The 10,597-nt window shown below is 65.7% G+C and overlaps 1 protein-coding gene across 1 annotated transcript; it reads right to left on the bottom strand.

The window, feature by feature from the left end:
- Positions 1-357: 357 nt before the first annotated feature.
- On the bottom strand, positions 358-7,221 carry GRM2 (glutamate metabotropic receptor 2). Its single transcript, XM_075053518.1, has 5 exons — positions 6,763-7,221; positions 3,614-4,451; positions 1,849-2,912; positions 893-1,067; positions 358-431 (listed from the first exon to the last, which is right to left on the bottom strand). The coding sequence occupies exons 1-5, from the start codon at positions 7,219-7,221 to the stop codon at positions 358-360; spliced, it is 2,610 nt and encodes an 869-aa protein (XP_074909619.1).
- Positions 7,222-10,597: the final 3,376 nt, after the last annotated feature.

Genomic DNA, 10,597 nt, shown 5'->3' with positions numbered 1-10,597 from the left:
CTTAGAGGGACATGCACCATGGCTCAGTGCGAGGGATGGGGGGACGCGCGCCATGGCTCAGCGCAGGTGATGGGGGATGTACGCCACGGCTCAGTTCGAGGGATTGGGGACATTCGCCACGGCTCAACGCAGGGGACAGGGGACGCGTAACGTGTCTCAGTGCAAGGGAAGGGTGACACGTACCGTGACCCAACGCGTGGGATGTGTAGCTCGTGCTGGGGCAGGGGCTGAGCCTCCTGGCTGCTTGTGGCACCCGAGCGGGCCGTGCCGCGGGCACTGCTCTCCCTGGGGAGAGAGCCGGGGTGCAACGCGGCCGCGGGCATGAGTGGCGGCACCACGGCCTGGCCCCCCCGTTCTTCACAAGGATGACGTCGTGGAGTCCACCACCTCGCGGCCGTTGCACACCGTGGGCACGTACTGCGAGGCCGAGCCTGGCCGGGAAGGCAGCAGTCAGGGGCGGGTTGGGATCCGGCAGCAGCAAACCCCCCCCCCGCCTCAAGGCATCCCACTGTGGTGGGCGATGGGTGCCTGGGGAGCTGCATCCCCTGGGGCTGGGGTAGAGGGTACCTGGGGTGGCCGTATCCCCCCAGGGAGGTGACAGGCACCTGGGGCAGCTGAATCCCTCAGGTTTGGGGTGGAGTGTGCTTGGGGTGGCCGTGTCCCCTAAAGGCAGCGTCGGGCCCCTGGGAGCAGTACCCCCCCCCAGCAGGCAGTGCTGCAGCCATGGGAGATGACAGGGATGAGCCATAGGGGACACAGCACCCTCCGTCCCCCCCTTTCCAGCCATACCCTACCCTGCATCCCACTTTCAGGGGCCCATGCTGGGGTGTGCCCCCCCCAGCCAGGAAAGGGGTGCTGCTCCCCAGCACTTCCCCATCCCCACGGTGCTCACCATGGGACTGGCTGGAGCCGGCAGCCACCACGCTGAACCGAGCAGTGCCCACGCGGTGGCTGGCCACGTTCTTCTGCGGCTGGAAGAGTATGATGTGGAGCTTGGGGGTGAAGAGGCAGCCGAGGACCACGGTGCCGCTGAGGCTCACCGAGATGCACATGGTGGTGGTCTGGACCTGGAGACAGGGGTGGGCGTCAGGCGCTCTGGCCACCAGCCCTCTGCCCCGAGTGGGGCAGGATGAAGCCCTCGCTGTGGCACCGGCCATTCTTCTCGTACCAAACTCAAAACATAGCACTATACCAGCTACTAGGAAGACAATTAACTCTATCCCAGGGTTAGAAACCAGGACAGCCCAGCATCCCCCACCCCAATGCCCGCTCCCACCGGGGGATGCAGGTCCTCTCTGGAAGCCCCCGACTGCAGCCGCCCCCACCGAGTCCTCCAGGCCTGACAAGAACGTGTCTGGGCACCCTTGCCAGGTGCTGCAGGGTGCACCCCATGCTCCCCAGTCCCTGGCACTGCTCAGCTCCCCAGGGACCATGCTGGCCCTGGGATTGGCATTCATGCCCTGGTGGGGGGGGGCGTCTGGATGGGCCAGGGGCTGTCTCGTGCCTTCGTGTCATGAGGCTGAATGATGGCAATCACTCCTCCATGGTCACGGTGTCTTTGGAGGTCTCGGGGCCATTTCCCATCCTCACCCTAGCCAACAGTCTGTCAAGGGAGAGGGATGGGGGGTGTCTTCCTCCCAGGACTCATTGCCCCCTCAGCCACAGCCCTTCAGCCACCCTTCACCTGGTTCCGAACACCCCAATGCAGAGGTGACCATCACCAGGTCCATGGCCGAAGACCCTTCCCCAGACCCACACATCTCCTGGCCACAAACCCTGTGAGGCCCAAATTGCCAAGACCTCTCAGCTGAAGCTCTATCAGAGCCCCCCCCAGACTCAGGCTCTTACTCGGTAGTCGCTGGAGGTCACGTAGAAGATGGGCAGGAAGGCCAGCCAGATGATGCAGGTCGTGTACATGGTGAACCCAATAAACTTGGCCTCGTTGAAGTTTTCGGGGCATTTCCGTGTCTTGAAGGCATAGACCGTGCAGAGGACAATCAAGAGGACATTGTAGGTAAGCGAAATGAGCATGTTGGAATCGCGGTTGTTGCACTTGAGGGTGACGATGTACCTCTTGTCAGGCTCGGTCTCCTTGCCCGTGCCGGGGGTCTCCACCAGCAGCCAGATGATGACGATAATCAGCTGGCAAGAGATGAGGGCCATGCAGATGACCACCTGCGATGTGGGGCTTATGAACCGGGGGCGCTGGACCCCCTCCTTCACCCCGCTGAAGATCCTGGCGATGCGATTCGTCTTGGTCAAGAGGGCCGAATAGCAGACGGCGAAGGACGTGCCCAGCCCCAGGCGTCGGAGCGTGCACACCTCAGTGGAGGGCTTTGCGATGAAGATGAAGGTCATGCTGTAGCACATGAGGACCCCAGTCAGGAGAATGTAGCAGAGCTCCCGGCCAGAGGCCTTCACGATGGGAGTGTCATTGTTCTTCATGAAGACTCCGAAAACGAAGAGAGTGGAGATAAATCCCAGGCAAGAGATAGTGACAGGACCAATGGCCCAGACGTCTTTCCAGCGGATGTACTCTTGGGGCAACTCATAGCAGCCATTCAGGGTCTCGTTGGGCCAGTAACCGAGACCGCAGTCCATGCAGGTGAACTCATCCAGCAAATACTCATAGGGCTGGCAGGGGATGCAGATCCAGCAGCATATGTCTCCAGGCTGCATGCTCTTTATCTCATTCTTCTTGCAGGGGTCGCTGCACTGGGACACAGGGATGGAGGCCTCAGCCCATGGGATGAGGCTGGTGTTGAGGATGAGCCCCTCAGCCCAGTAGCCCACCTTCTGATACCGATACCGCCCATCCATGTAGTGATAGTTGAAGATGTTGTAGCGCCCGATCCCATCGCCATAGCGGTCGAATCGAACAACGCTCTTGGTGTCTGCTGGCCTGAATGGCGCTGGAGGGAGGAGAAGGGGAGACGGTCACTGCCATGGGGCAAGAGGGTGCTTGCTCCTGGCATGGCGGCCGGGCTCCTTCAAAGTGTCACATCCCACCTTTGCCACACGCAAATGTCCAGCCTGTTCCCTGCTTTCACTTTCATACTTGCTGCCTAGGCACGTGTTAGGAGCAGGAAAGCAAAGGTGAACTACCTCCCCACGTGCCTAAGAGCTCAGCAGCCCCAAGCCAGCTTTGTAGGGGCAAAGTGGGGGATTTTGCAGCCTCCGTGGCTCTCAGTGACACCTGGGCTCAGCCCAAGTCACAGAGGACGTGCTTTTAATTCACCCCAAACTACGTGGGTCCCCGGTCAAGGGTATCCCTGAAGCGTGAATAAACCACAACGCTTGCAAGTGAGGTCTCCAAGAACCTATGTTCCCAGAGGCTCCCTTGTGGAGCTGGTCCCACCCAGCTGTAGCAGGATGGGGTTGGTTACACTGTGGAGCTTCTTCACACTGGGAACAGAAGGCCTGGCTGCCTCCCAAGGGTGATGGTGGGCTGTTGGCATTCTGGGACAACCACAGCCCACGGCTCCCCGGGTGTGGGCAGGCTGGAGGAATTGGAGGGTCTTGGGTCAAATTTGGATCTCCTTCCTCTTCCCTGCCCCTCCACCCATCCCTTTCCAGTTAGGCAGCCAAACCCTGTCTCCATCTCTGGACTCACCATCAAAATTAACATTGAGCATATAGTCCTTGTAGAACCTCTTGCCATTGACGGGCTTCATGGCGTCGCAGAGCTTGGTGGCATTGGGGCACAGCGCCTGGTGCATGTTGTGGAGGGAGTGAGCCATGGCATAGACTGCATTGACCACGAACGTGATCTTGGACTCCGGCTCAAACTTGCCTGTCTTGAGGGAGTACCGGCTACAGTCCTGCGTGTGGAAGCTGCACTTGAACTTCTGCTCCCAAAACTCCCGAAACCAGGGATTTCGGCTGTTATTGTAGGGGTTGAGGTTACGGAAGTAGGCAGCAAACTCCTTAATGGGGTAGGCTGCCAGCTCGATGGTGATGGCTCCCTCCGCCACAGCTTCGCTCCCGGCCACCACGCTCTCTAGGGCTCCCCACCCATCACTGGCCACCCACGTGAAGGACACGTTGGCTCTCTGGGCAGCCGCCAGCAGCTCCCGGGCATCTTCGCTTCGGGTGAACAGCACAACCACTCTGGCATTGGGCTTCTGCAGCAGAGCCCGGACCACCCCGTCGTAGGTCTTCTTGTTCATGGAGCGCCCCACCTTCTCCGAGGTGGCAATGCAGATGTTGCGCATGCGGGCTTCTTGCTCAAAGGCCTCGATCCCTGTCTCCCCGTAGTCGCCCTCCGAGGCCACAGTGGAGACGTAAGTCCAGTTAAAAAAGCGGAGGATCTCCGCCATGGCTTTGGCTTGGTAGAAGTCTGGCGGGACGGTGCGGGCGAAGTAGTCGTAGCGGGACTTATCGCTGAGCTTGGCGCTGGTGGAGGCATAGCTGATCTGTGGGATCTGGAAGAGCCGCAGCAGGTTGGCCACCTGCATGGAGGAGGAGGAGAGGTGAGAACCTGAAGACGTGGCCCAGTGAGGGATGTTCCCCCTGGAGGACCCCTGCCCAACACCAAGTTGGGTGCTCCCAAGCACGACCGTGGGGCTGATAAGCAACCCCCCCGCACCTGGAAGGTCCTAGTGGGTGGACAGATGGACGGACGGTACATTCACAGGGTTGCCTGAGCCTTCAGACATGCTCATTTCTTTTAGTTTTTTTTAGTATTTCATGTACTCCTCTCTGAAATTTGGGGAGGGGATAAATGGATTTGTGGCAAAAGCAGAAACTCCCCTGTGGGCAACCTGTGGGAGATGCTCGTGGGCAAGGAGAAAGCCGGGTGCCTGGCAGCCCCACGGCGAGGGGGGAAAGGGCTTTGGGGGCTGGGGGCCAGGGTAGAGCCCCCCCACCCAGCCCGGGGGGACTGTAGAGCCGGGCCTGGGGACCAGCGCCTGCGCATTCCACATTAGGAGCCCCAGCGAGACCGGCACCTTCCAGCAGCTCAGCAGAAGCCCTCGTTAGCTTCATAGGGGAAAAAAGCCCCGCTAATGAGGCTGTTAAAAACCCAGACTCTTGGAGAAGCAAGGGGGGGCTCAGGCACGCCAGCGGGGCCGGTAAGCCTGCCCTCATCTCACTGCTCCCCAGGCGAGAGACGCAGCTTAATTAGCGTGGGCAAATGTTCTCGACGACAAAGTCCCCTAATGGCAAGAAGCCCCCCGGAGCACAGCAATGCCGCTGCCTGGCCTCACCGCACAGTGGGAGCTGCCAGCCGGCCGTGCCGCCCCAGCGCCGCTCACGCTCCCCGGCTGGCTGCCCGCCTGCTTGGGGTTGGGACGGTGTCCCCAGCCGTGGGGACACGCCACATCCTCCAGCAAGGGAAGGGACGAGCGGCCGCGTGGGCTGGACCGGGATGCTGCCTCTGTCACCCGGCCCTGGCTTCCTCCACCCCACGGCCGGGGGATACGGGGACCCCGGGGGGACCAGCGGATGTGGTTAGACGCACCCATGGGACTCGTTAAATCCTAGCGAGTGCGTGGCCCACCGGCAGCCCCAGGGACTCAGCTGGCCCCCCCGGTGGCCTGCATCCTCAGGGGATGCTCTTCTCCCTGCCAAAGCCGGCCCCCGGGGTCCGCAGAGCCGCGATTTTGGGGACTGAGCTGCACAGCACCTAGGGTGACAGCCGGGTCCGAGGCTCGAGGTGCCTGTTCCCGTGGGATCACTGGGGACGTGGGGGCGGTGGCCCTCTGCGCCCACCCTGCCCCGGCCAGGCAGAACCTCGCCGGCTGGGTTTAGGGGGGGGCAGAGGGGACGGCGTCCCCTGGTGCCGGGCAGCTCTGCCCGCTGGGAGCGGTGTCCCCACGTCCCCGCCCCAGCGTCCCCCGCTGCCATTCTGACATCAGGAACGTCACCGCCATGCCCGGGGCGCGTCCCTCCGCCCGGCCGCCCACCCGTCCCACGGGGGACAGGACCCACGGGGCTGGAGGTGAGCCGAACCCCGCTCCCACGCCATGGTGGCCCCTGGGGACAGCCACCCACCGGGTGCCGGGACGACCCCCCAGCAGCCGCCCCCCCGCAGCACTGTGCCGGTCGGGGGGGACCAGGACAGCCACGGCGCGGCTGCGGCCATCCAGGCCTGGTGGCGGGGGCAGCTGGTCCGCCGGGCGCTGGAGGTGGCCGCCCGCAGCGCCTGCCGCATCCAGGCCTGGTGGCATCGCGCCGTCGCCCGTCAACGGGAGGAGCGGCGCCTGCGGGCGCTGGCGGCGTACGTCAGGCAGGAGAGGGCCAGCGTCCTTCTCCAGGCCCACGCCAGGACACGGCGGGCCAGGGACCAGTACCGGCGCTGGCGGGAGGCGGCTCGCACCATCCAGGCCCGCTGGCGGCAGCGAGGGACGCGGCAGCGTGGCGGCACCGAGGACGGCGTGGACCTGAGCGTCGAGATCGTCCTGGGCTGAGGAGCTGCGCTTGCTGCCACGACCCCGGGAGGGGAATAAAAGCCCGTCCCTGTGTGGGACGGATCCACTGGCTCAGCTCCCCTGGCTTATGGTGGGTGGGGGGCTCCCCGCAGACCCTGAGGGGACCTCAGCCGCCATCAGGGCTGCGGCCCACCCCCGGTAGCAGAGAGACGGCCGTCTCAGGTGCCAGCCTGGCATTCCCTCCCCATTGCAGAAACGGGCACAGCATCACCGCGAGGGACGCCAAGAGCATCCCTGTGCGGCATTATCGCAACACAACCGGGGTTTTACCTCCCTCCCCGTTTCTGCCGACCCCCCAGCCCCATCTGAGCCCTTCTTGCCCGGGGGGTACCTGGATGGAAACGTCGCTGTAGGAGCCCCCGATGACGCCAGTGATGGCAGTGGGCACGTCATCGTGGACGGCGTAGGAACCGTCGGGGCAGATGTGCTCGGAGCCATCCACCCTGGTGAGGGAGGCACGGACAAAGTCGAGGGACTGCTCGAGGGCGTAGGTGTCCTTGGAGCAGGTGTCAAGGATGTGGGCGCCCAGCTTCACCCCTGGCAGGATGCTCCCGTCCTTGTTGATCTCGTCCAGGGCGAAGAGCATGGCCTCCAGGCGCTGGATGCCCCGGTGCTCGTTGATCTTGCCGCAGTCTTCGCTCCCCACTCCTTTCTCGTGGACGGGGAAGAGGCCCCCGATCACCAGGTCCCCATCCATGCTGATCTCCTTCTTGCCAGCCATGCCATGCCCGGCGGCCAGGCAGGTGGCCAGGCGCATCAGCCACAGCCAGGCGGCCAAGGGGACCGCCATGGGGTGCGCCAGCGCCGGCCGGGGGACCCGGGCCACCCCGTGTCACCCGCTGCCACCCGTCAAGGTGAGGGCAGGCAGTCCCCAGGCATCGGGCGGCGGGGGGTGGCGCAGCGTGGTGTCAGCGTGAGGGGGGGTCGTGCCGCCTTGGCAGAGCCCTCGGCACCTGGAGAAGCAAAGAGAAAAGCCGCTGGGTCTGGTGAGCCAGGGCGTGCGCCTGCCTGTGCCCCCCACCCCAGAGCCCCCCCACATGGGGTGCCCTTAGGAAGGACCCGCCACAGAAGGGCGAGCTGAGCAGATGTGACAGCTCCTGCAGTGACAGTGGACACCCAGGACACCTGCAAGTGACACAGACCCCAGGGGACAAGCAGGGGTGCATGGACCCACCCCCTCCTCCCACTCCCTGGGATGCACGGGTATGGGCAGGGGGGGCATAGAGCTGGCTCCTGCAGCAGCACTGGGCAGAGCAGCCTGCTGGGGGGCAGCCTGCCGACCCCTCAAACATCAGGGAGGGGGAAAGGAGCCAGGGAGATCACCTGGGGCAGGGAGCCCGGGCTGAGCAGGCAGAGCCAACGCCGGCTCCGAGCCGAGCCCCCGACCCGTGCAGCAGCAGCAGGGATGCCAACAGCTACCGACCTCCAGCCAAGAGCGCTGCCAAAAGCAGCCAGCCATGAGCCTGCCGTGCCTGCAGCACCCAGCACCCCACCACCACTGTATTTTAATCCCCATCCCCACCCCCAGAGCCCACCTGCCCTGCTGTTGCCCCCACTGCTGCCCGTGGCACCGGGGCCGGAGCGGGGACGCGCCGCCGGCTTCATCCCCCCGCAGCGATGCGCGGGGCGGGCTCCGGCGGCCGCGGTGATTTCGAGTCTGTTCTCTCACCACCGCCCCTTCCTTCCCCGTATACTAAATTCAGAGATTTCAGTAAAAGTAAGAGCCAGGTTTGCTGACTCCCTCTGCAGAAAGCACGGAGGCGCGGGGGAATCAAAGGCTTTTGCAGCAGGCAGGCCTTTTTTTGGCAGGAGATGCAGTCCCCTCAGAGATCAGTTGTCTTTTCCCAAACCACGGGAGAGATTTGTTCCCCATTTGAAGCCGACTGCTGAAATCCCGCAGGGCTGGCGTTTCAAGGGCTGTGGGAGAAGGAGACACCCTGACAGCCCAGAAAACTCAGGCTGCTCCAGCACGGGAAGCTGCCGGTGCCGTGGCGGGTCCTGGGGCTCACCCACAGCCCAGCAGAGCGGGGTGCTCGTGGGGGCACTTGAGGTGGGAGGGCGATGCCAGAGAGTGCTGGCCCCCGTGCAGCCCCTCGCAGCCGTTACCGAGTCTGCTGTCCCTAAGCAGGAGCAGGGCACCCCTCGATGCCCCCGTGGTGCTCCCGGACAGGTGGTGCCCGTGGCTGGAGAAGCCCTCCGGCAAGCAGCCGGAGCTGGCGGTGATGCCCAGAGGGATGCGGGCAGCAGTGTGGCATGGGGCATAATGGGGTGGGGAGGTGGGATGCAGGCAGACCTCCTCCTCTGTGCCCCGAAGTGCCTGTCCCTCAAGTGCTGCCCACCTGTGATGAGCCCCCAGCTGCCTCAGGGCATCTCCTGCCTGACCCCCTAATTTGAAGGTGTTTGGGGAAGAGGCTGAGGAAGGCTCCCTGCCTTATTTCAGGCAGTGAATGCTTTTGAGGGACCCAGGGTTTCCTCAAGCAGGAAAGAGGCCACGGGCAAATGGATTATTGATGGACCCCATCGGTGGCAGGCTGAGCCTGGCACAGGGGTCCAGTGGCACTGGGACCCCAGCTCTTTGGGGTCCAGCTCTTCTGGGGCAGCTGGCAGGACCCACCAGATGAAAGGCACCTTCAGGCAAAGCTCTCCCAAAAAGGGCAAACCATCACCCACCCTGCAGTGAGCCCCGAGGGACAGCGTGAGCAGGGCTGCGGCCATCCCTGCAGCTGCTCAGCTGGGTTGGCATGGTGCTGGCGGGAGGACAGCCCCGTGGGAACATCTGGAGAACATCTGGGGAAGCGAAGCACCCGGCAGGGCAGAGCCAAGTCCAGACCGATGGCCGCGGTGCGGCGGGAAGGCTCCTGCCGGCTGCTGGCAGCCTCCCCTCCCAAAATCATCAGCAAGTAGGATGGGTGAGAAGGTGCCATAGCTCCTATGTGCCCCGAGCGCTTCCCACCCACCCCCTGCCGGGAGACCTGACCCTCTCCGACACCAGCACCCTTAGGGCTGGCGTGGGGCGTGCGTGGAAGCAGCAGTGCTGGGAGGGCGCAGGGTGAGCCCGGCTTGCGCAAGCTGCCATCGTCAGCTCCCCCAGGGGTCTCCCCGCGAGTCCAACTGCCACCGAGCTCTGCCAGGACCCCCACGCCTCCGTTCTGCCCCCACGGCCTGCGAGCCCCAGTGCCCCGTGGGGCCGAAGCGCCTTCCCCAGGGTCTCGCCCCATCGCGCCCCACCACCGCGGCCGTTCGGCTGCTCCTGCCCAGGCCGGGGGGAGCACGGGGCGTCGGGGAGGCGAAGGCGAGAGGAGCTGGCACAGCCCTGGCCCGTGTGCCCCAGCAGTGAGGCGGGAGAGGAGGAGGCTGCCTGCCCCACCGCGGCCCCCCGAGGGGTCATGGGCTCGGCCGATCCACCCCAAATCCCCTCCCAAACCCACCCTGGGGTCCGGCTGCCCCAGCAGCTCCCCCCTCCCCCTAAAGCCACTGCTGTCCCCGGCCGGGGTCAGCCGGAGAAGGGACCCGGGGGTCGGCAGCAGGGGCGGGGGGGGGGGCGTGGGGGCTGTCCCCACCGTGCCGGGCGGTGACCCCCAGTTCCCTGCCCCGGGGCCGGGGGGGGCTGCAGCGGCAGGGTCCCGCTGGGTGCCCGCTGCGGGGGGTCGGCTCTGCCGGGGCGACGGGGACCCCCCCGAGCCCTTCTCCTGGAGCCCCGCGGCCCGGCGTCTTGCGCCGGGCAGTGGGAAGCCGGCGGGACCGGCCCCGGTGCCCGCCGCCCCGCCTCGCCCCGCCGGTGCCGGTGCCGGTGCCCGGGCTCGAGTCCCCTCCCGCAGCCCCGGGAGCCCCGGCACCCGGCTCCGGGCACCGGCCGCCGCCGAGCCCCGCCGTGCCGCGGCCCCGACGGCTGCGGGGGACCGCCGGTCGCCGCGCACCCTCCGCCGCGGGCACCGGGGCTCTGGGGCCGCCGGGGCGCCGCCGGGGCACGGCGCGGCCCGAGGCCACGGGGACGGGCGCGGCCGGGAGCGGCGGGGGTGGGACCGCAGCCCTTACCTGGGCCCGGCGGGCTGTGCCGGGAGCCGGTGCCGGTGCCGGTGCCGGTGCGGCGACCGCCTCGGAGCTGCGGCTGCCGCCGCCTCCCGCCGCCGCCTCTGACACTCCCGCAGCCCCAGCCGAGCGGAGCC

The sequence above is a fragment of the Buteo buteo genome, chromosome 21, assembly GCF_964188355.1.
Source record: "Buteo buteo chromosome 21, bButBut1.hap1.1, whole genome shotgun sequence".
Classification (NCBI taxonomy): Eukaryota; Metazoa; Chordata; class Aves; order Accipitriformes; family Accipitridae; genus Buteo; species Buteo buteo.
Note: the sequence above shows the minus strand (reverse complement) of the source record. Positions and strands in the feature narration are given on the sequence as shown.